At 32.4% G+C, this 25,260-nt stretch overlaps 1 protein-coding gene across 9 annotated transcripts; it reads right to left on the reverse strand.

The window, feature by feature from the left end:
- Positions 1-374: 374 nt before the first annotated feature.
- On the reverse strand, positions 375-24,785 carry LOC109153353 (2-oxoglutarate-Fe(II) type oxidoreductase). Of its 9 annotated transcripts, none has more exons than XM_019301269.1 (12): positions 24,678-24,785; positions 24,390-24,582; positions 24,098-24,166; positions 23,832-23,883; positions 23,219-23,340; positions 22,850-22,959; positions 22,706-22,764; positions 22,359-22,415; positions 22,190-22,235; positions 21,801-21,880; positions 20,879-20,929; positions 375-622 (listed from the first exon to the last, which is right to left on the reverse strand). In XM_019301269.1, exons 1-12 carry the CDS (start codon positions 24,753-24,755, stop codon positions 610-612), a joined length of 930 nt encoding a protein of 309 aa, XP_019156814.1. In that variant the 5' UTR covers positions 24,756-24,785; the 3' UTR covers positions 375-609. The 9 variants fall into 9 exon arrangements, 8 of the variants coding, with proteins under 8 accessions (XP_019156814.1, XP_019156813.1, XP_019156812.1 ...); XM_019301268.1 differs by lacking the exon at positions 375-622 and adding an exon at positions 19,058-19,067 and having other exon boundaries at positions 20,867-20,929; XR_002049497.1 differs by lacking the exon at positions 375-622 and adding an exon at positions 20,267-20,487 and having other exon boundaries at positions 20,874-20,929; positions 21,801-21,876.
- Between the last annotated feature and the right edge of the window lie 475 nt (positions 24,786-25,260).

A 25,260-nucleotide genomic window follows, 5' to 3' on the forward strand; every position in this document is an offset into this window, starting at 1 on the left:
GGTATTTATGTCCTTTAAAACATATTTAATTCTTAAAGTCTATTCCTTCCGCGAACCAATCAATAAAATACAATTTCTATTTTATTCATTGTCTATTTCATTCCTTATGAAATAACATTCCTATTACCCCAAAATTCATTCCGTGAACCAAACGTGTTGTTAATGTGCAATCCAACTATCAGCATAGACTTTTAGTTGAGATGGAACATATGCTTAAATTATTATAATAAAAGGTCATAAGTTCAATTCTAACCAACATTTTTCCGATCGAACCCATAGCATAAGGTCTTCTTAATAATTTATTTCTTTAATGCAATTTGAAAACAATTATACAAGAGTTAAATTTATTCCGTGCACCATAAAAATTAAAATAAAAAAAAAAAAGAATGGAAAAATAAAAACTAGCCTATAGATACGGATTCTTGTGGGAGTTCTTACAATTAATAATTCATATCCACCCATTAAAAAAAAAAAAAAAAACAAGGCTCAGAAATATAAAAATATATGGATGAAAATGTTTGTTCTTGAACAACATTCGATATTTCCAGCAGCAGATGTGAACTGTGAAGTGTGACAAGAATCTGCACGAACTGTTTTGTGTTCATTACACTATGAACCATATGTAAGCAGGGCGGTTCTAATAAAAATTTGGGACCTCCACAATACCTTAATTTGAGATTTTATTTTCAAGTAATTTTTATATACTTGTTTAAAAAGCTGTATCAAAATATAAATATTGTATAAAAATACATCTAAAATGTCATTTAACAAGTGATATGCGTCGTGCACATTTAGACACAGTGGCGGAGCTACATGTGTGCTCCAGGGGGCCTTCCCCCCCCCCACCCCCCCAAATTTTTCTTCTTTTTTTATTAGTATTGAGCAACCAGGGGACCTTGGCCTCCAAAAAATATATATATATTAATATATAATAATATTTGTGGCTTCTCTCACCAAAATATTTTCTCCCTCCAAAAAAACTTATAGAGTACAATTATTATTGTGTGGACCATATTTTGTATAGTGTAAAATAATATAAATTCAGTATAAAAATAATGTACATTTTATTCAGCAGATGTACATTATTTTTGTATTGAGTGTACATTATATTGTATAATGTACATTCAGTACAAAAATAATGTACATTTAGTATATTAAAAATGTACATTTTGTTATGGTCCACATAACACTATGTGGACCATGGTCCACACAATAATTTACTTCTAGAGTATGCTTTATATTCAAACTATCCAAACCAAACAGGCAGACAACAAATACACATGTAATTTCTATTCAATTTCAAAGCTGAAGTCTATAGGTAATTTTTTTTTTTATTCTTTAAATCTTTGGATATTTTAAATAAATTATTGTTTATTGGAGATGGATTCATCAATCCTCACCACATCAAAAAGTTTAGATGTTGTAATTAAATGGTAGCTAAATTCTCTCTTTCGTTTTCTCAGTTGATGATGTCAATTGCGGTGAACTCAGGCTACGAACAATGACGGCGGGATCATCTCTTTTGTGATTGGCCCCCCCGTATTCATAAATCCTGGTTCCGCCCCTCTTTAGACACAAAATCATCTATCAAACTTTTGATATCAACTCCTTCAAAAGTTCATTTTCAATAGAGATTAAAGCTAGTCCATTGATTCTCTTGCAACACACTTGATCGTAATTAAGATTTCAACAATTTCAACTTTTAAAAACTCTTTTCTGCAGAGGCAACGGTAATTGGGATAGTTAATAATATTCGATATGCAATAGTAGCATTTGGAAAACAAACCATCTGTTTCAATGACTTCAATATATTCACTACCCTCAATGTTGCAAAACACGTTAGGCGCGGATTTTTTTATTTTTTTTATTTTTTTTAATTAAAATTTAAAAAATAGCAAAATTCAGTAATAAAACATAAGGTTCCCATAGTTATTTCTAGGAAACTATTTACGTAAGTGGTCGTAAAATTTTTCAAAATATTGTTTTAAACCATCTAAATACATTAAAAAAAAAAAACTAAAATTAAGAGCTAAAGAAGCATTTTTTTTTTTTTTTGAAAAATTAGTGGGCCAAACCGATCTCGAAAAAAATACGCGATTTGAAAAAAAAACTGTCCAAAACAGACAACCGAGTCAAAAGTTACGCCTTCGCAAAGCTTTATACCCAAAAAAAAAAAAAAAAAAAAAAAAAAAAACGGTGGCTAGGCAGCCGCATAACCGGCCAGTCGCGGAGGAGTCCGATTCTGGCCTTCCTCGCGGCGGTCGGGGGCCGCCTAGGAGCGATTTTTGCAACACTGACTACCCTTATCTTTTCTTTTGATAAAACCACTCTAACCAATTTTAGCTCAATATACAATCCATTCCCATCAATATCATCACACTGTTCATCTCTCTTAAGAGCTGCATGCTAATTGAGATTTGGGAATTGAATTAAAAAATAAAAATAATGGTAATTATTGCTATTTAGCATAAAGTCGCGGTCGAAGATGTGTAATTGTTATTTGAGATTTGAATTGGGAATTATCATTCTTAATTAACAATGGTACTTGTTGGTTGACCAAAAAAAAAAAAACAATGGTACTTGTCAATTGAGATTTAGGAATATATATATATATATATATATATATATATATATATATATATATATATATATATATATATATATAATGCTTTTTTTAAATAAGTACTTTAAAGTATGTTAAAGCAAGATTATATTGGAATTGTTCATGCATAGATAATTCTTCCAAAAGGTTGAACCCCAACCCTAAGGGCCCCCCACACCCCGGCACGACAGAGCATTTGAGAGGTTCATGCATAGATAATTGAATGTTGAATTTGCGTAGTTAAATAGGTAATTCTAAGTTTACAAATGCAAGATAATATAGTCAAGATTGATTATAATTGTCAATAAAATAATTGTATAGGTATGGTTGAAACCAAATACGGGACATAAGGGAGAGCAAATATAATTTAGGGCATAAAATATTAAATATATACTAATATTGAAGAGTTAACTGCTGATTGCCAAACAATGATTGGCTTAATTATATTTTTTATTTTTTTAAAAACAGTTGTTGTTGTTGTCATTATTATTATTATTATTATTATTATTATTATTATTATTATTATTATTATTATTATTATTATTATTATTATTATTATTATTATTATTATGTATATCTTTGGGTCATTTTAAATGTTAATCTAAATAGCTAATTTTTTCAAATATCTTTTTACCAATCGTTGATATAATTCGCTGGTCAAATTCGCTAATATAATCCGCTAACCGCTAACTGCTAATTGTCAAATAAGGACATTGCGAGATAGTTCTCACTTCTCACTTTAATTTGTTGTGTGATTTGAATACTCTCTTTGTCAACAAATCCTTCAAGTAGTTAATATGATTGACTTTATTAATTATGTTTTTTTTATTGTTTTTTTTCATGGTATTAATAAAATACTTGGTAAATAAATATATAGCATTATTTTGTATATAAATTTGATATTTAATTAAAAAAAAATAGTGCACAAAAAAAGATAATAGACAATGTAGTGAATATAATCAATTGATGAATTTGAATGTAAAGAATTTTTACATTGGAGAAAAATAAAGACAATATAACTAAAAAATTATTTCTCTTAATTAATTGATTGATAATGAATATTTTTTTTTAATAAAGACATTGTAGGGACAATCTAGCGAATATAATCAAATTTGAATGTAAAGAATTTTTATATCGGAGAAAAATAAAGACAATATAACTAATGAAATTATTTATCTTATTTAATTTATTGATAATGAATATTTAATTTTAATAAAGACATTGTAGACTGTTAGGAATATTGTAAAGTTTTGATGAGCTAAATGTATTTTAGTATTCCCCATTTTATTTCTATTTGAGTCAGTCTGGTTCACAGAGTATGGTGCACCCATGCCATGAAAGCCTACGTGAAATTGCTAAAGGTACTTATGGTTAAGCGGGATTATAGCTTAACACATTTAAGCTGCATACAAGTCACCAAAGGTTAAGCTAGCAGAGATGGAAGAAGACTTGGAAGGGAAAATCAAGTGACCTAGAGTTCGACTCTTATCTCAAGCAAAGTATTTTTAGCTTGTTGTAACAAGGTAGCTTGTAACAAGGCAGGGCAAGTTACAAACGTAACACGGAATGGCGAGTTACAATTGTGACAAGGTACCAAGCTTGTAAAAGGTTGACAAGGAAAAGAAGTATAAGCAATTGGTTACACATATTACACTAGTCAAGATGGATGAAGACATGTTTATTCACATTGCTTCGTCTGCCATTAAAACTATTGAAAGCTGCAGCCAAGCCTTCCTCATTACTGGGATCTTGGCCAGAGTGTACTGCGTTAGCATGATTAATATCCAGGTTTCCCAAGCTCAGATTGGTTAGGTTAATCTGTCTTTCTAACTTTTCCGCCATTACAAAAACCTTATAAATCTCAGGTAGGGGATCCAACACAAGAACATTCGATTTCAGGCTATTGAAATCATCATTTAGACCTTGTAGAAAACGGATTACCTGGTCCGTGTCTCTGTCTTTTCTGATTTGATCCACTAAATTGCAGGAACATCTTGGAACGCATCTACAAACGGGAAGAGGCCTCAATGTATTCAATTCTTCCCACAGAGTTCGCGATTTGGTGTAGTAATCGCTTACTGATAATGACTGCTGCTTCAAGCTATATATGTCATTTTGTAGAATTGCGATCCTCTGAGCATCATGTTGTGAAAAACGTCTACTTAAATCCTCCCAAATCTCTCTGCTACTGTTAAAGTGTATCACACTTTGGGCTATGGACGGGTGCACTGACTTGAACAGCCATGAACACACCAAGAGGTTGCACGTCGCCACATGGGATACTGAGCGCTGTCTCTGCCTGGAGCTGTCGTACTGCCATCAACCAAACACCATTTGTTTTTAACTTCAAGTGCAATTCTCATGGAAATTGACCAGGTTCAATAGTTGGAACTTCCGATTAGGGGCGGATTGACCAAAATCGAGCTCGGATTGTCATTAGCGCCTAGGAGAAAAGAATTCTCCGATTCTTCTGAAATTAGGTTTCCCTGAGGGCGATTGAAGACGTTCCGCTGCGGAACGAGCTCTGGAGTGGTTTGAACGGGCGATTGGCCGGTTGGAGAGGCACCTTGTGTCTCCGGACTGTTGTTTCCGACGCCGGATGCGGCGGCGGCGTATGAACGGTATCGATGCTCTGATACCATAACGGAATGCGTGGAGAAGGAAAGGAAAATATGTTCAGAACATTGAAGAAAGTAATTGTGTATTGAATCTATCTCTTGAGCACGGTTACAGAGCTTTTAAGTATATGGAAGGAGACCGTTAAGACAGTTTAAGAGGTTAAGAGGTTATAACTATCACAAACAGATCCTTCTAAGTGTTGTCATTAGCTCCGTCTTCTAGCTCACGTGCACTGCCCTCTAATACTTAGAATAATAATTTTGATTATTAGCCTAGTACTTATATATAGTTGTACAAACTAACATTAACTTTGGATTAACTCTTTATTATTCAGGATTTTTTTTTTTTAAAATAACTTAGAATAATAATTTTGATTATTAGCCTAGTACTTATATATAGTTATACAAACTAACATTAACATTGGATTAACTCTTTATTATTCAGGAATGCTTGACATTATGTATTTGAATTTTGATTTTCTATGATCATAAATAGGCACACATATAATGAATTAATGACAAACTATTGTGAAAAATTACAACCAAATGGACAACAAACATAAACTATTGCTTAACAAAAAAAAACAAAAAAAAAAAGACAACAATTAAATACAAACGGATCGGATAAGAAAGATAATAATAAAAAAAATCATTGTCTATTACAAAAATACAATATTGGTTTATTGGGACAGAACAAAAAATGTTTTTCAGTGGAGGGGGGGGGGGGGTGGGGGGGGGGGACTTCAAAACGTGATAAAAGAATATTTATAATAAAATATGAAATGGTTGGAATAAATTGTATATCATCGCAATTAATATTATATTCATAAATATTTTTTTAATTTAATTAGATCAACTCTAAGTATTTTATATTAATTTGAATACGATAATACACAATTGAAACTTTTAGATTATATTAACTAGATAGTTCATAAAAATGAAATTTTCTTTAAAAATATTAACTGGATAGTTCAAATTGATCATTTGACTTTTAATTGCACCCAATGTAGTCCTCTGACTATAGTAAAGCACTGAATTACCAGTTTTACCCCTCATTTAAACAATCACTTAACAGTTAACACCAAAACTAACAGAGGATCATTTTGGCTAAAAATTCAATAGTCGAGGGACCACTTTTGGTGCAATTAAAAGTCAAGGAACTAATTTGAGAAAAGTCCATAGTCGGAGGACCATTTTGGGAATTAACTCTTTCTAAATCAATAGTTATCCTTGACAATCTCTGTCTTGTTTTTTTTTTTTTTTTTTTTTTTTTAAAAAAAAGGGAAAATTGCATCTTTAGTCTCTGAGTTATAACCAAGTTTCGACTCAGTCCCTAAGTTATGACAGTATTCGAGTTTAGTCCCTCAGTTATGAGCAAAGTGACGAGTTCGGTCCCTAGCGTTAATATTATGTCTGCAGCTAACGGAAAACTTAAAAACAATTTAATAATAGAAGGGTAAAATAGGAGTTTTAAATTATAATCCTCTTGTTATGTTGAAACTCATTGCGCAACAGTCATTATTTTTTTCTTATACATACAATTGAATGTATTTTTCTTTCCAACGCTCTGAAATCTCAAATTCATTCACTTTCAAGCTGCGAAATTCATATGTAAATTGTTTCTCTATTTTATATGTTTAAATAAATAATCAATATTCTCCGTATTTATGAGAAATAAAAAAATAATTGGGTTGAGGTGTTAATAATTGCACATGTCTTAAATTACATTGAGTTTTCCTCGTGCCTAGCACGGGACAATATTTGTTACCACCGCTATTTAATGAGACTTCTAGATGGTTTCACTTACTTCTTTTGTGTTTCTTACGAGATAAGAAAACTTATGTTTGAGTATAGAAATATAAGTATGCCATCTACCACGTACCCAAACAAGTGGAATGAGAGCAAAGACTTGGACAACGGCGTGTTTAGTTTGGGAATCGGAATTATAATGTGACTTAAATATTTAGTAATAGTATGGTTTTGTTATTTTAGTGAAAGTATTTTGTATGTTTGGTAGTATGGAGGAATTAGAATAATTATTACTATTGATGTTTGGTTATATATAATTCTGTAATGGGAATAATGGTTTAAAAAATACAAAACAAAAAATTAAGAGAGTTGATCATAATATAATGACATCCAAAACACCAATATGAACAAAAAAAAATCAAAATACAAATTTAAAAGCACTAATCCAAACTTAAAAATCATATTACCATTAAGATGGAATGACACCTTTTTAATTAGAGAATAGGTTTTTTTATTGAATGAGTAATCAAATCTCATAGTTGTATTTTAAAAAGTTGTCAACCAAACACTAACTATAATTTTGATTTTCATTCCTAATATGTAAACCCATGAACCAAACACACCCTAATGGGGTATTTGATTGGCATGAATTGCATTGGCATTGAGTTGCAATTCAATGAAATGATAAACTACATTGTTTGGTGGGAAGGAATTGCAGTTCCCTCAATTCATTGAATTGCAATTCATAGGTTCCCCCTATGAATTGCAATTCATCCGCACAAAGAAAAGGGAAAAGGAGGGAAATGACATATTTGTCCTTGAATGTTATTAATAATATTATTACACAAGGGTATTTTAGTCTTTATATCACTTTTTTCCTTTACCTCCTCAATAATTTTATTCATCCCTACCAAACAATGTAATTTGAATTCCTACTTTATTATCATCTTATTCTTTTCTCACGGAATTGCAATTCCTTTCCACCCTAATTCCTTCCTCCCAACCAAACGGCCTGTAAGTTTCTTTTGACACCTTCACATCTTTAGCACCACATGTTCCTAATGCAGCAAGCGGGATCGTTAGTTACTTCTGTTGAAAAATTCATTAAAAGGAAAAAATGCTTGTCCCACATTACTTTCTTAACTTGCTTTTTTCGATCCCGTTATTAAAGTCCATACTTTTTAAAGGGTTGAAGGCTTATGGAGAGGGAGAAAAGGAGAAAAAACATGTGTTGCCCACTCAGTTAGCATGCCTATTAGGTGTGGATCATAATAGAACTAGTGCATAAAGAACTACGAAGTTAGGTTTCTCGTAAAAGTTATTATTATTCATTATATTTAGATCTAATATATTAACTTTCAAAAAAAAAAAAAAGATCTAATATATTATATAGAAATTGATAAGGAAATAGATAGGACAGACATATGACCTGCTTTAGCACTCCAAAATTACTAGTTATAAGATCATGAATTGAAACATAGCAAGTACTTATAGCCTAGCTTCTGACTAAAAAAATCGTCCTTAGGGGCCGTTTGGTTCAGGTTATATTACATAACCAAGGGAATGTGACATTCCAGAGTTTAGATTCCCCTGTTTGGTTCAAATTATCTGAGGGAATCCAACATTCCCTGGGAATGGAACATTCCCGCCACATAGGATTTTGAAGGGAATGTGATTCCCTTCTCTTTCTTAGGTAATGTAAGATAACCTTGGATATTTATAAATTTTACAATTTTAATTCTAATTATTTAAAATATATATATATATATATATATATATATATATATATATATATATATATATATATATATATATATATATATATATATCAAGGTTGCAGTAGGCGCTAGGCGCTAGTCGGGCGGCCGGGCAGCGCCTAGCGCCTAGGCGGTCTAGGCGGCGCCTAGGCGGATTCTAGGCGGCGCTAGGCGGGCACCAAAAAAATTAAAAAAAATAGTGAGAGACTTGTAGTTCGACAATTTTAATGAGGTTGTTTTCAACGTTCACTCAAATAACACATCTAAATAAATGAAATAATGATAATTTATAAGTCATAATGTGATAATAATATTAAAATCAATAATTAATGAAAGACGACATCGGTCAAAATCAGACAAAATCGATCAAAATCGGTCAAAACGGTCAAAATTGGACGAAATCGGTCGACTCGGCCGAGTTGACCGACTCGGCCGAGTTTGACCGCCCAGGCGGCCGACCGAGTTTTGGCCGCCTATAGGCCAAAACTCCAAGGCAAGTGGCCGCCTAGCGCCTAGGCGGCCGAGTTTTACAACACTGATATATATATATATATATATATATCTATATATATATATATATATATATATATATATATATATATATATATATATATATATATATATATATATATATATATATAAGGTAACCCCAAACCAAACATTATATTACATACCTCAATTTTAACCAAACACAAGAATCTAACATTCCCAGTAATCTAACATTCCCAGCAATCTGACATTCCCTAAGGTAATCTAACATTCCGTGAACCAAACGGCCCCTTAAAGCTTATTATCATTATATTGTTTCACCATTATATACTTCCATTGAATCATCAGCCACTGTCTTCCTTGTGCATATAGAGTTCATAATAGAGTTAATTATTATCAAAATTGTATCTTGATTATAGTAAAATTATCGATTTAGTCATTGATTTTTTTTTTTTTTTTGACCAATTAAGTCCAGCCTTCAACTTTAAAAATCATAACCAATTTAATCATCCTTTTGTTTTTGCCGTTAAACATTCATTTCCTCCGAAAAGTTAATCACAGAGATGGAAATGAGATCAAAAGTAGTTTATTTCATCATATCATGCAATGTACTCGATCATTATATTGTTGATAACATGGCCAAAAAGATGCCTTGCTTAGCTGCTTGTTTATTCTTTTAGTTAATGCTTCAATTCGGATATAATATATATATATATATATATATATATATATATATATATATATATATATATGTGTGTGTGTGTGTGTGTATGTATATATATATGCTTCAGACTCTTAATATATAGTTTTGGTTAGGTTGGACTGCTATGCCATAATCAACCGTACCAGTCAACCTAAAGTGATATAAGATAATCCTTCAATTCTCTGGAACTCTGAAAACCTAACCATCTTCCGATCCGCATCTATCTCGGTCTCCTAGTAATTAATTAATTAATTAGCATTATCCAAACATCTAGTAAACCTCATTAACACGCTAAAAACAGCTTTAACAAACCATATATTATTACTAGTTTTAAACACGCATTGCGCGAATGAGTTAAATACCCAATGTTTATAATTAAATAAACATTTGAAAGTATATTAATGTAAGATTATATATGAGAAGTTAAATGTCGAATTTGTTTATTTAAATATGTAACTCATAATATATGAATACAAGATAATATAAGAGATTAATTATAATTATCACTCAACTTTTTTAAACTAGTAAACTAAGTATTTTTGTTGCAAATGGTTCTAATATATTTAATGAATGCACATACAAGATCAATGAATGAATCAACAGTATCAGTTCTTTAGGTGTTTTGCTCAGTGTTCATTTAATTCAACCATTATTGTTGAATGAATTATTATGAATAAAGAAATTCATAATTTAAGGAATTTAGATGAAGTAGTAAAGATTTAAATTTTTTAAATAAAACGTAACCCAAATTAAAGATATTGGACGGTTGGTAAATATGATGTAACTCAACGATCAAAATGCTAAATAAAGTGTTTGGTTATTCAACACTTTGGAGCAACAATTTGTTCCAAACCACTGAAAATACAAACACAACAATTTACAAAAAATCAAGACAATTTATTCTAATATAAAGACATTCAAAGCATCAATATATATGAAAAAAAAAATAAAAAATAAAAACAAAACTCTAAAAGCATTATTCCAAACTTAAAAATCAAATTATCAATTAGAGGGGAGAATAATGGAACAAAATCATTATTTTATTAGTAAATGAGTTTTGTATGGGGGGAAATCAAATCGCATAGTAGTGCTCTAGAAACATGTCAACCAAATAATAACAATGACTGTGATTCTCATTCCTGATAGCTAAACCCATGAAGCAAACACACCCTTAGTCTAGACTACTTGTGAACAACTGAACAAGTCAAATAAATTAAAACGTGATATGACAAGTTATTATTTAGGATTTGTTTGGTTCGCACATTGGAATCGGAATGGAAATCAAATACTTGGTAATGGTAATGGATTTTGGTGAAAGTATTTTGCATGTTTGGTAGTATAGTGGAATTGGAATGATTATCAATATTGATGTTTGGTTATGTATGATCTTATAATGAGAATAAAGGTTTTAAAAATACAAGAACAAAATTTTTAAAAAAAAAATACAAGAACAAAAAATCAAGACAATTTATTCTAATATAAAGACATCTAAAGCACCCATATGAACAAAAAAAAATAAAATTAAAAACACTAATCCAAACTTAAAAATCAAATTACCAATTAGGATGAGAAATAATGGAATGAAACCTCTTTTTTATTAGAGAATGTGTTTTCTAATTAAGAAGATAATCAAATCTCGTAGTAGTGTTCTAGAAACATGTTAACCAAACAAGGAATAATAAGGTTCAAATTGGCCATTGAACGTAACCTGAAAATGCAATTAGGCCACTGAACGAAAAAAAAAAAAAAAAAAAGTGCAATTAAGCCACTGAACACTTCAAAAACGTGCAATTATGCCACTAAACAGTCCAAATGTATGCAATTTCAACGGATAGCAGGTTACCTACTTACGTGGCAGTTGAGTTGTGATTTTTATTAAATTTTAATAATAAATTTTTAATAAATTAAAAATATATATAATAAATAAATAAAACGACGGGCCGGCCACCCCTTTCCCCCCTCCTTCGACTTTGCCGGAGACTAAGGAAGAGGGGGGGGGGGGGGGCGTCTTTTTTCTTTTTAAAAAAAAATTATAAAAATTTATTAAAAATGCCAACTCAGCTGCCACATAAGCAGGTAACCTGCTAAAATTGATGGTAACTTGCTATCAGGTGAAATTGCATACATTTGGAGTGTTCAGTGGCTTAACTGTATTTTTTTTCGCGTTTAGTGGCTAATTGCATTTTCATGTTACGTTCAGTGGTCAATTTGAACTTTATTCCACCAAACTGTATCACTGACTTTGATTCTCATTCCTAATAGTTAAACCCATGAACCAAACACACCTTTAATATTGAAATATAGTCTTTTACTCTGCTTGTATGTGTTTCACACGAAAATTAATAATATTTTAAAATGAAAATTATGTTTTTAAAATTTTATAGCCGATATTGGTTTTGTTTTAAAAGTCCCAATATTTTTTACTTTGAATGCTACTGACTCTATTATATTGTTAATACAAAGAGTCAACAACGCTTTCACTTAGACTCGATCTCATGACTTTCCATATGCGATATGCCACTACATGCTATTTGAGCACAAGATGCTTGGCGTTTTAAAAGTCCCAATAAACTTTTTAAATCTTTATAATTTATTTTTAATAGTATAAATTTTTTAAAGAAATAATTGACAAAAAAAAAAAAATGGTGTACACCAGAAGTTCTGGTGCCATGCTCTGACCAAATGAAGGCATGCAAAATGGATTAGATCTACATCAGTTTGATTTGTACGCTAACAACATACTCAGAAAATTTTTAAAAAAATTGTAAAAAGGGATTTATGCGCCCAGAGGGAGCGTTCAGTAAATGCGCCCTCTGGGCGCGTTAACTCGCAAGCAAGCAGAGCTCTTAAAGTTTTCTCTCTGCTTAGAATACCTTTACGTGTTTTTACACTCAATACTTGTAATAGAGGAGAAGTTGAAATATTTCAAGTCATATCAAAAATCAACATAATCCAGAAATACGTAAAAAAAAATTAAATTTTTATGCAGAAAAAAGTGACAAAAACAGCAAGTTAAATGAAAAATAACATGTTAGCATTTTGTGGGTTACTTGTTAGAAACTCGATAAAAATGCTAGATGAAAAATAATTGAGAGTGTAATAGCTTAGATGGACCATATTTTAATTCATGGGGCTAGATGAACCATCATTGTTAATACATGTGCCTATTTGACCCTTTTGTCTTTTGTTTGAAGCACAAAGAATCAATACCGCATCCATTGAAATTCGAACCTACAACTTTCCATATAGAGAGCAACTTGGTGCCACTAAACCACAAGGTCTTTGATATACATTATCATACTTTAAAATATTAATTTTTTAATAATAATTCATAAGAAATATCATATTCTAGGACTCCTATATTAATATTATATTTAAAATTTTAAACATATTTTCAAGTCAGGGTCACTTTCAGAAATGTGTCCACACGGCGTCTTATAAAAAATAATAAGGCTAATATTATTCCATGCAACTCTCTCTCACTTTCAATACAATAATTTAAAAATAAATTAAATAATAACTAAACATTGAAATAAATTAGTTAATACTACCTAACAAAATAAAAAACATTAACCAAAACTCTCTCTATATATATAAAAGAAGTAAAAAAAAAAAAAACAAAAAACAAAAAAACAAAAAAACAAAAAAAACAAAAAAAAAAACACAATAAAGTGATCTTTCTCAGCCGCTAAAGATCATTTTCTTGATGACCAGTCCCCTCCGACCCCTCCACCTCCATAGTCAGTGCTGCCGCAAACAACTGACAAGTCAAATAAACTAAAAAGTGATATGACAAATTATTATTTAATATTAAAATATGATCTTTACTCTTGGATGTGTTTAACACGAAAATTAATAATATTTTAAAAGGAAAATTATGTTTTTATGTATTTAAAATTTTAATTATTTTATAGTCAATATTGGTCTTATTTTAATTGTCTCAATGAGATCTTTAAATCTTTATAATTTATTTCTAAAATTATAAAATTTTTAAAGAAACAATTGACAAAAAAAAAAATTAAAATTAAAATGGTGTACACCAGAAGTTCTGGTCCCATGCTCTGACCAAATGAAGGCATGCAAAGAACAAACAACATTATCAGAAAAAATTTTAAAAAAATGTAAAAAACAGTTGAGACATGACTTGTTCAAAGAAAAGCCTACTAGGGCCAAACCAAGAAAGCACCCAGACCCTACATACCTCATACTAAGAAATGCAGACGTCACCCGCACGGGCTTAGCTCAATGGTTTAGTGGACAGTATTTGAGTTTGAGATCAAGGTTCGAACCTCGACGGCGGTAGTGTGGGAATTATGTCTACCGACCCGTTTCGAGTTCAACGAATTATGTCCACCGACCCGTTTCGGGTTCAACGAATTATGTCCACCGACCCGTTTCGGGTTCAACTACAGATTTCTTGTGCGTACTAACATTTGGCCCTGTCTACTAAACCATTGAGTCACTGTAAGCCGGATTCAACCTTTTGGGAGAAGAAAGCCAGACACCCCCTGTAACTCCAACCCCTCTCGAAACCCGAAAGGGGTTCAACCCGGACTAGGGTGCAGTGCCTCATATTGTTTGATTACGTGTTTCAAAAATTTGCATTATGACAAAAGATCACAACCTCTTACGAAGACTCAAACTTAAGCCTTGTGGTTATCAAATTGTTACGCACTATCATATTAATTTGGTTAGATTTGTCCCTATTACAGTTGTTTCAATTAATCAGCAGGTTAAATGCTCTACAAATCAAGTAGTTCATTTACTTGTTAGAGCAGCTGATTCTCCTTCTTGCTTAGGTTTATATTACGATCCGCTTTGTGATGCTTTGCTTATTACTCCGTAATTAATATCTAGTTTTTTCAAAAATAAATAAATAAATATTGATGGCATATTTGCATAGCAAAGAATGGAAATATCGGCCATATATAGCAAGGCAGTCAAGTGGATAAAGATCATAAATTCAATTCTTACCAATATCCTTCTAATCGAAATCATAGCATAGGGTCTTCCTGGTAATTTATTTCTTTGATGCAATTCGAAAACAATTATACAAGAGTGAAATTTATTTTATGCACTATAAAAAGAAATAATGGGAAAATAAAAACTAGCCTAAAGATACGGATTCTTGTCGGGAGTTCTTACAATTAATAATACATTAACATATACACGCATTAAAAAAAAAAAAAAAAAAAAAAAAAAAGATTCAGAAATATAAAAAAAAAATATGGATGAAAATGTTGATTCTTGAACAACATTCGATATTTCCAGCGGGAGATGTGAAGTGTGACAAGAATCTGCAAGAACCGTTTTATGTTCATTACACTATGAAGTATGAACCATATGTAAGCCTGAATCGCTCCTCCAAGTAGTCCCCAGAGCGAATAGGAGGGAATCTGTAAATACTCAAAAATAAAGCAAATAAGAAATCATCATAGGTTTGACATTCCACAAATTATATTGTGGACCAGGATCTAAATTATGTACTTTTAGTTAATAAATCCGAACAAGGTTCACAATGTGTGTGGTGAACTCTGATCGATGATATGACTATTGTGGGTCACACGGTCACAGGCTTGCAATCATTATTTTGTTGACCATACTATCAAATAATGTACTTTATATTAAGGAAAAGTAAATTATTTGAAGAGTTCTACTACATAGACTCCCAAATTCTACTCCCTCATTTCTACTCCCTGAGTTGGCAAATTAGGATTGGTTATTTTCATCATGTGGTCCACAGAAAAGTGTCAACATCAATAACATGTGAGAGGGAGTATAGAATGGGAGTACACCAAGTATTTTCCTTATTTGAATACTGAAAGTACATTATTTCGTATGATGTACATTCAATACACAAATAATGTACCTTTTGTAATGGTCCACACAGGATTGTGGACCATAACAATAATTTGGGTCGTTATATTATGCACCGCGCGCCAGACACTACAGTGTGTTTAAACCGACACTGTCAAAACGACGTCGTTTTATTTAAGTAAAGAAACGGCCCGCCGTTAGAGTTAACGGAGTCCGCTTGTTTGGTGTATTAAACACCAACTGACACTACAGTATATCTAAACCGACACTGCAGTTATATCAAAATGATACTGTAGTTATAGTGAAATGAAACTGCAGTGTATATAAAATGAAACTGAATAACATTTCACATATTTGAGTGTATATTGTACAATGAAGCTGTAATTATATCAAAATGATCATGTAGTTGTGTTTTAATGAAACTATAGTGTATATAAAATAAAATTAAATAACATTTTCACATATTTGAGTCTATAAATATCGAATGAAACTATAGTTATATCGAAATGAAACTGTAGTTGTGTTGAACTGAAACTGCAGTGTATACAAAATGACACTGAATAACAGAGTTACTTTTTGCAAAAGGGTGCGAAACGGCGAAAACAAACACGGTTTATTTTCATTTAAAAAAAAGACGCGCGGTGCATAATCGATTATGCACCGCGGTGCATAATATAATTTGCCCAATAATTTGCTGCAGGCTTGGGACATGGGCCAGCGCGAAACGCAATAAATGGGCTAGTCAAACAGTGGTAGCAGAATGGGCTGTGGGTTTGGACCAAGAAGAGGAGATCCGGTACAAGAGGGGTGAGTGGTTTAGCAAAAACAATATTCTAATTGACAAGAGGGAAAGAGATCTTATTAGGAATCTATATGTCTAGTTTGAATGTAAGGCAACTATCTTAGATTTTTAGTGGCTTATTCATTGCTAATGTTTTAGAGCAATAATACTCGCCCATCGGTCATCACAGCATTATTCTAAACTTATTACTTTTTACTTCTTAATCCCGAAACTATGCGTTGTAGGGCACAGATTTTTAGTGGCTTATGCGTTGTACGAAGTGGTTTGTTAACCCTCCCTTTTATTCATGTAACCTGTTATCTTCTGAAAAAAAAAAAAAAAGTCTTGCCTTGTTCTCTAATCTAAACTATAATAAAGCTATATGGTTTGGGAAGTAATTAATGTTACTTCCCAAACTATATAGTTAAGATTAATGTTACAATTAATTACCAATATTATTATTATTACTAGCTATAAATACAAAATAGCCACAACATCCTTTACTATAAAAATAAATAAAAAAAAAAACAAAAAAAAAAACACAACATTTGAAAAATAAAATAGCTATTTTTTTCTCGCCCATAACAAAGGATTACATTTATTGAATTAATGGAGTTATTAAATGTTATGATATTAGGATTAAGGATTCCGATTCCCGATTAATATAAAATATGAAACGATGCAATATCAATTAACTCTCTGGCTTTACAATGAAAATTTATTTGATATGCTTTTGTTATTTATGGTGCTTCTTGGAATTACAATATTAATTAAATTTTCGATGAAAGCCTATTCGATATCTGAAACAGTGCAATTAATGTAAGCCTCTACATATAATTTTTCTCCCTCTCAAATGCTTCAAAGAAATGGCAGAAGCGGGAAGGGATGAAAAAAGCAAATGTTGCGGGCCGTGGGTCAATTATTGGACTTCAGAATATAAAAAATAAAAAAAAATCATTTGAGCCATAAATAAAAATTTAAATATATATAAATGTATATTTCGTATGGGTCTTTAATAATGTTTTTCTGAATTTCTAAACTTAGGACTTTTAAAAGAAAAAATATACATTTGAATTATCTCCACAAAAAGTGGTCTTGGACTTATAGAATGACATTTGGGTTTATGGAATGACATGTGCATAAAGAATATATTATATAATCATATAAGAAAAAATGTGTCCAATTAGAGTTTAAATTTACTCATACAAAATTTGAAATTTTCTTTCTAAATGTAATTATCTTAGTTATTATTCGTATTGTGAAAATTATAATATAGATGGAATACAATTAAGAATAAATCAATGTAATTATGTAAATTCTCTCTATAAGTTTATTTGAATATGTACATAATTAGAGATTATATTAACCATACAAAATTTTAATTTTAATTTTAATTGTAATTTTGTATTTTATAAAAAAAAATAAATACTTGACCAATGGAAGCTCAAAAATATTATTATATTAAACAATTTAAAATATTTTTTTTCTTTTTTTTTTAATTTATATTTATAATAACATAATTTTTTTCCCGTACATCGCGCGGGTGATAATTATTAAATAACAAAAATTTTATATATGAATAAACCTCATATAAGGTATATTTTTATAACATATTTTCGTGCAACGCACGGGACAAATACTAGTAATAATAATAATAATGATAATAATAATAATAATAATAATAACTCTTGCCCTCTCTGCTTTTTCCACTACAATAATAACTCTTGCCCTCTCTGCTTTTTCCACTACAATTGCTTGAGAGCATTTGTTATTGATTTGAATGATAATTTCGAAACTGATTATCATTGTAATGAAATGAACAATGTAGATGAATGTCCTACTAGAAGGAAGAAAGAAAAGATGAAGGAAAAACTCTTAGATGAGTGCAATCAATTTATTGTCGCGATGGAACAACAAATTACACAATTCAAAAAAATGTTCAAACACAATCATGAGTCACTCCAAAAATAATATGAGCTTGATTTGTTTAAAGTTCAAACTGCGGCGAACAAAGTAGCATTGGCAAAAGAAAAAATATCATTGGAAAAACGAAAAGACGAAAACAAAAACAAAACAAAAAAAGGAATTACAAAAGAAGAGGGGTAAAAATTGAAAAAAAAAAAATATATCCAGGTTTGGTGCAAGGTGAACAGTGCTGCGCCAAATATAATGGTGCGCCATTTTTTTGGTGCGATAGCGAGAAGGTTGGAGGGCATTTCACGCCAAATATAATGGTGATTTGGTGCAATAGCGTGAAGATTGGAGATGGCCTTAGAGCAACATTATCAATGGTTTTTTGGAGAGAATAATACAATTTGTGATGAGTTGGAGGGAAGAGAAATGGGGAGAGAGAAAGTTGAGCCTCTTCTGCAAAGACCGCATAATTGAACAGTGTTGGTCAAAAATGGAGAGAGAGAAGCTTGAAAAGCGAAGCCACACGGGCGCGTGCTAGAATTTTTTTTAAATTTTTTTTTCTAATTTTAAAATAAGTTTTGTTTTATTTATTCTTTTTCTTTTCTCCCCCCTCATTTATTCTCTTTCATAATTACACCTACAATAATTCCTCAAAAACCCCTACTAGTGCGGATGCTCTTATCTTTCTTTCATGTTGGCAAGAATTTCTTGTATACCGTGAAGAAACCCTTTATTGAGGATGGTGTGGATTATTCAAGGTTTTTAAGACTTTTGTAGTAATGTGAAGGAGTGAAAAGTTGGATAGAGAGAAAATAATAATAATAATAATAATAAATCCTCCTGCGGCCAAGTTATTTCAGATGAAATGGTCCCAACATTTAAGAGTTTAAAGAAAACAGCATCTATCTCCACACTCCTGCATATATCCTCACTCCTACATGGTGAATAAAAAAACTCATTTTTACTTTTTGTGTGAGCATCTTATCTCCTCAATCATGCACACATAAAAATCCACAAAAAAACCCCATCTGAATAGACAAAGACATGTCTGCTCTTTGCGCTCAATTGGTGACTTCAAACTTAAAAAAGTATTTGACTTTGACGACAATTGGCATGGACTGTCTTGTGTTATCACTATAAATTCATCAAGGCTTCACCTTTTTCCGCCCCCCTCAAATCTCGAGATAGATATGGCCACTTCTTCTTTTCGTGAAATTTGGTCTGCAACTTCAAGACACTTGAACAGCATATTCTCCACGCGGCGTCTCCTCCGTCCCCCTCCGCCGTCCCCATTGAACCTACTCTTTCTCTGCTCGTCACACTACTCCAGCTTCAGTTCAACGGAAAACAGAGCTCTCCCTTTGAAATCCATCCCATCAGTATGACAATCGGAGTTGTCAGTTTGATACTTTATCTAATACTACGTGAAGCAGCGCATTGGCTTCCTTCAAACTCTCAGCCTCGACTCAATCTTTTTTCTGCAGTTTTTCGCAATTCAGTCTTGATATGTATTGCCTCCATTCTTTTGCCCAACAAGATCAAACCTTTCTTCTACATTTCCTGCTATTTCACCTTAGCTACTGTTACGGTGTATTCAGTATTCAAGCTTCTGCGTCGTCCCCCGGCAGAACAGAGGGCTCTTTGGTGGCAGAACAGAAGAGTCTTTGCTTGCTTCATTTGGGGCATGGAGAGATTCCAACCCAGACATGGAGATGGAGGTGGCCTTCCTGTAAGTTTTCCTCCTAGCTAGTGATCGGTTAGCTGTTGGGAAAAAGCAATTAGAGTTCAAGCAAATTCCGGCAATGTTTTAGTAAGGACAGGCGAAGTAATGGAAAAAAAAAAAAAAAAAAAAAAAAAAAAAGGCTATAGATACGGATTCTTGTCGGGAGTTCTTACAATTAATAATACATATCCACACATTAAAAAAAAAGGCTCAGAAATATAAAAATATATGGATGAAAATGTTTATTCTTGAGCAACATTCGATATTTCCAGCAGCAGATGTGAAGTGTGACAAGAATCTGCACGAACTGTGTTGTGTTCATTACACTATGAACGAGAAAATTTCAATTTTGATCACATGACTATAGGGGCTTTGTTAATTTTAGCACCTAACTTTCAAAAGTGTCAATTTAGTACCTTAAGTATGTAATTTTTGTCAATTTTAGTCACTCCGGCCAAATTGCCGGTCAAATTTGGCCGGAAAAATTTAGTCCAACATTTAGTCTAAACTCTGAGGGGCAAAAGACCATTTAGTCTAAACTCTGAGGGGCAAAAGACCATTTTGCCGATCAAATTTGGCTTGCAATTTGGCCGGAGTGACTAAAATTGACAAAAATTACATACTCAAGGTACTAAATTGACACTTTTAAAAGTTAGGTGCTGAAATTAATAAAGCCTCTATAGTCGTGTGACCAAAATTGAAATTTTCTCCACTATGAACCATATGTAAGCCTGAATCGCTCCTCCAAGTAGTCCCCGGAGCGAATAGGAGGGAATCTGTAAATACACAAAAATAAAGCAAATAAGAAATCATAGGTTTGACATCAAGCTGACAACGAGAATTACCATATTGCGGACCAGGATCCAAATTATGTACTTTTAATTAATACATTTGAATTTGAACAAGGTCCACAATGTGTATGGTGAACTCTGATCCATGATATAACTATTGTGGGTCACACTGTAACAAGCTTGCAATTATTATTGTGTGGACCATACTATCAAATAATGTACATTATATTCAAAAAAAAGTACATTATTTGAATATTGAAAGTACATTACATTCAGTACACGAATAATGTACTTTTAGTATATTAAAATGTACTTTTTGTAATGATCCACACAGCATTGTGGACCATAACAATAATTTGCCGCAGGCTTGGGACATGGGCCAGCCCAAAACATGACAAATGGGCTAGTCAAACAGTGGTAGCAGAATGGGCTGTGGGCTTGGACCAAGAAGAGGAGATCCCGTACAAGAGGGGTGAGTGGTTTAGCAAAAACAATATTCTAATTGACAAGAGGGAAAGAGATCTTATTAGGAATCTATATATCTAGTTTGAATGTAAGGCAACTATCTTAGATTTTTAGTGGCTTATTCATTGCTAATGTTTTAAAGCAATAATACTCACCCATAGGTAATCACAGCATTATTCTAAACTTATTACTGTTTACTCCTTAATCCCAAAACTAATTCATTGGTTGCCTATATCCAGGAAATCCTAGTTCTATCTCATTATCTTTCGGGATGGTAATTTATCATTACCCAAAAAAAAGAGCAATCTTTCTGACCTGACTGATTCAAGAAAGAACATAACTGCATAAATTCCAGAAATTTTGTAAGTTCAATAGTTTTTGAGTAGCCTACCTGCAAGGAGATGACTCGCTGCAGCAACTCTCCAGACATTCCACCAAACAATCTGGATTAGGATCTAGAAAGAAAGCTACCTAGTAGATATACAGACACTGTTAGTTTATGCAGCATAACGTATTGCTGCCAGCAAACCACTGTGAAGTGTGAAGTGCATCACAAATGAAATGGAAATCCATGCCTAGAAGGAAAAAATCGCATTGCGTTGTCAATTTTGATCTCTTCATGTAGATTGAGAATTTGAGAAACTAGCAGAGAACTTTTCTTTTTCGTTTGACTTAACCATGTAATATGAGCTTTAGAAAACATGTGAAGGTCATAATACGGGAGGGCAAAGATGTGAAAAGATTCAAAGAAAGCCAACAATGTGAAGAAATCTTGGTTACCGAATAACGTTCAGATCCAGTTGGCACCACTCTATGCAATGTTGATCTGAAAATTATTTTCAAAGGTACAAGAAAATTGAGCTTTTAGTGAATAAACATGAAACACCTAGCAGCAAATATAACAATTTCTCTCTTTAATGGGAATGGGTAGAACTAGAAGCTGCCTTACTGAAACAGACAGTTTGTCCACCTCTCAGTCATATCTCCGATGTTAACAATGAAAGCCCTGTAGAACCAATTTGAGAAAATTTTGAGTGGTTATGAAAACTTCTCTAAATCCTAGGGACATGCAAAAACTTGTAGACAAACCATTTACAGCTCTCCAGATTAAAAACCTCCAAATTAGAATGTATATATAGCAAAGGAGCATATGTGACTTTAATAATGTCAATAAGAAGATTAAAGTTTATAGACTATAGACCAAATAACATGAATATAGAATTAAATGTATTGAGTCGCCATTAACATCAACTTTTTGAAACCATTGATGGAATTATAAGCAACTACTAGACCTACCCACTAAGATTAGGCACATCTTCCCATATCCGTGGTTGTCTAAATTTCTCCCTGCAAACCTGTTAAACTAATTTGTTTACTACCATGAATTGTTATCTGTAAAAACAATACATTTGGATTAAACTGAATTTTAATAAACCATACCTGCAACCCCGGCACTCCATCTGTTGCTAGAAGAGTAATCATTCCATAGTCTGAATGAGCTGAAGCACCATATATTACTTGATCTGGAGATTCCAATGGACCTGGCACGGCTGAAGGGAAAAACATTGTTTCCAATTTTCGTATTTAGACCTAAACTTGAAACATATTACTGATAATGTTTTCATCCACATTTATCCAACCAAAAAGCGTATAAAGATCACTAATATATTCAAATGATTCACTTTTCACAGTATAGAAGCCTAGAAATATATCACACTCCTATTCCTATGGTTTTGAAGTGCATCAACAGAACTGGTATCGGAGAAAGAGAGATGCAATAGTAATCACAGATGTTGGCATAAATTAAACCTGGATAGTGTAACAGGCGGAGGAAACCATTTGGAGGATTAAATGCAACAGCTTTATCAAAGAAGTCTTCATCCAAGTTCAGTGCCAGGGCAATCAATGAAACTAGTTTCTTTCCAGCATTCCTGGGATACATCCGCAGAAAAACCATTACAAAAAACAAAAGAAACTACATAAATTGCCTCCCAGCATAGATTTATAAACTACAGGGGAAAATATCAAGAACCACACTACAATATCAAGAAGAAGGTTAACATGTCAATGTTCCAACTGATACTTATTAGTGCAATGAGTCAACTTTAAATGCCTTAATCATTACTAAAAAGAAAATATTACAGAAAGTTGAAATAAACAATAATGAGTAGCTCTTATGTGATAAGCTCTTATATTGTTTTACCTTTTTGCAACGTGCTATTCTATTTATCCCTCAAAAATTTTTACATTTCCCTTTTTAAGTCTCCACAATTTCACTCTTCATGGGAAAAGAACATGGATGAATAAATAAATAAAAACAATTGAATCATTAAGCAAATTTAAATGAATTATGAGATGCTCATAACAATTAAGTAGGTTATTTTAACAATTCCCTCAAGACAAAGATGAAAATGATACTTACAACACTCTTTCATAGTAATCTTCCATTGTTGCTTTCCACAATGGCAGAACGCCTAGGATCCCATCACATCAAAACGAACCAAAAAAGCCATACAAATTCTCAGTGATTCAAAGGATTTAGGATCTAAAATGCATTTGGAAGCACACATAACAGCATACAAAACGATATCATATCATTTGCACCTAATCCTTAGATGCAAATGATATGATATCATTCTGTATACACTTCTGTGTGGTTCAAAATGTATCAATGGTTTCAAAAACTACCTTCAGAAGGCCACTGGTTCAAGTCACTGTGTTCCAAGGGACCAATATGGAAGTTTTCCTTCGAGTCACCTGCACAACAGCGAATGGAGCAGAGGAGAATCAACATTGAAATTTCCCAGATCTCTCTCCCTTACTACCACTTTCCAAATGCAAATCAGAAATTCAGAATAGAGAACATGATTTCGTTCAGGAATTTCGTAGAAAACGACTGTAGAAGGTTCAAACTAGCTAAGCTAGCATACATTAAACATCAAAAAACACTCGCCAATCAGTACATCGTGTTGAAACGGACCTTTGCAACTCGAAGAAGTATCCAGCTTCTCAGCATAGAGAGGAGTATAACCTCTGTTTAGCTTGCGATCAAGCTTCATCTTCTCTTCGAGCGGCAGCGAGAAAAACCGCCTGCTCTGTTCGAAAACCTGGCGGAATAGGGTTTCTTCTACTCCGTGGTTTATCAGGTAGAAGAAACCGTATTCCATACATGCCTACACCAATTGTTCTCTACTGTTAGCCGTATCGTATGAATTCTACTGTAAACTAACTTATTTGGATGGTTGAAGAGCTAAAGAAAAGAAGATACCCGGCGTACGGCACGAGCGGTGGCGGTGCGGTCCGGCGAACAAAGATCGATGACCGGAAGTTGAAGTGAGTTCGCCATTTCTGATAGAGTTTTCGGATATATAAATTTTATATAGAGGAAATACCGGCGGAGGTCCTCCGACTTTGGTGGCACTGTCACTTTTAGTCCTCAACTTTTAAATCAACCATTTTTAGTTTTTTTACTTTTTGTTTCTAGCCATCTATGGTCCTTTCGTTAAACTTGACCATCTAATGCCGTTTTTTAAAAGGTAATTCAGTCCTTTCATAATTAATTTATTAATTATTATGTTTAATTTTCTCATCTGAATAGTCAAACAATGGTTTCCCAGCTATGAACGTGTACAAAACCAGTTCGTGAATCAAAATGACGTACAAAAGCTGGTATGAGGGTTGTGCCAAAACGACGTCGGGATATCTCGGTATGACTCGGCAAACATAATAATTAATAAATTAATTATGAAAAGACTGAATTATCTTTGAGAAAACGGCATTAGATGGTCAAGTTTAACGGAAGGACCATAGATGGCTAGAAACAAAAAGTAAGAAGACTAAAAGTGGTTGGT

The sequence above is a fragment of the Ipomoea nil genome, unplaced genomic scaffold (genome assembly GCF_001879475.1).
Source record: "Ipomoea nil cultivar Tokyo-kokei standard unplaced genomic scaffold, Asagao_1.1 scaffold2480, whole genome shotgun sequence".
NCBI lineage: Eukaryota > Viridiplantae > Streptophyta > Magnoliopsida > Solanales > Convolvulaceae > Ipomoea > Ipomoea nil.

What these genes read in the sequence shown, in the direction of transcription:
- LOC109153353 (XM_019301264.1), bottom strand. Translation starts at nt 24,755, where the DNA reads ATGGCGAACTCACTTCAACTTCCGGTCATCGATCTTTGTTCGCCGGAC. An exon ending in TACTTCTTCGAGTTGCAAAG is followed by an intron (nt 24,167 to 24,389) that starts GTCCGTTTCAAC and finishes GCTGTTGTGCAG; the next exon opens with GTGACTCGAAGGAAAACTTC. An exon ending in CTGGATCTGAACGTTATTCG is followed by an intron (nt 21,881 to 22,189) that starts GTAACCAAGATT and finishes TATATCTACTAG; the next exon opens with GTAGCTTTCTTTCTAGATCC.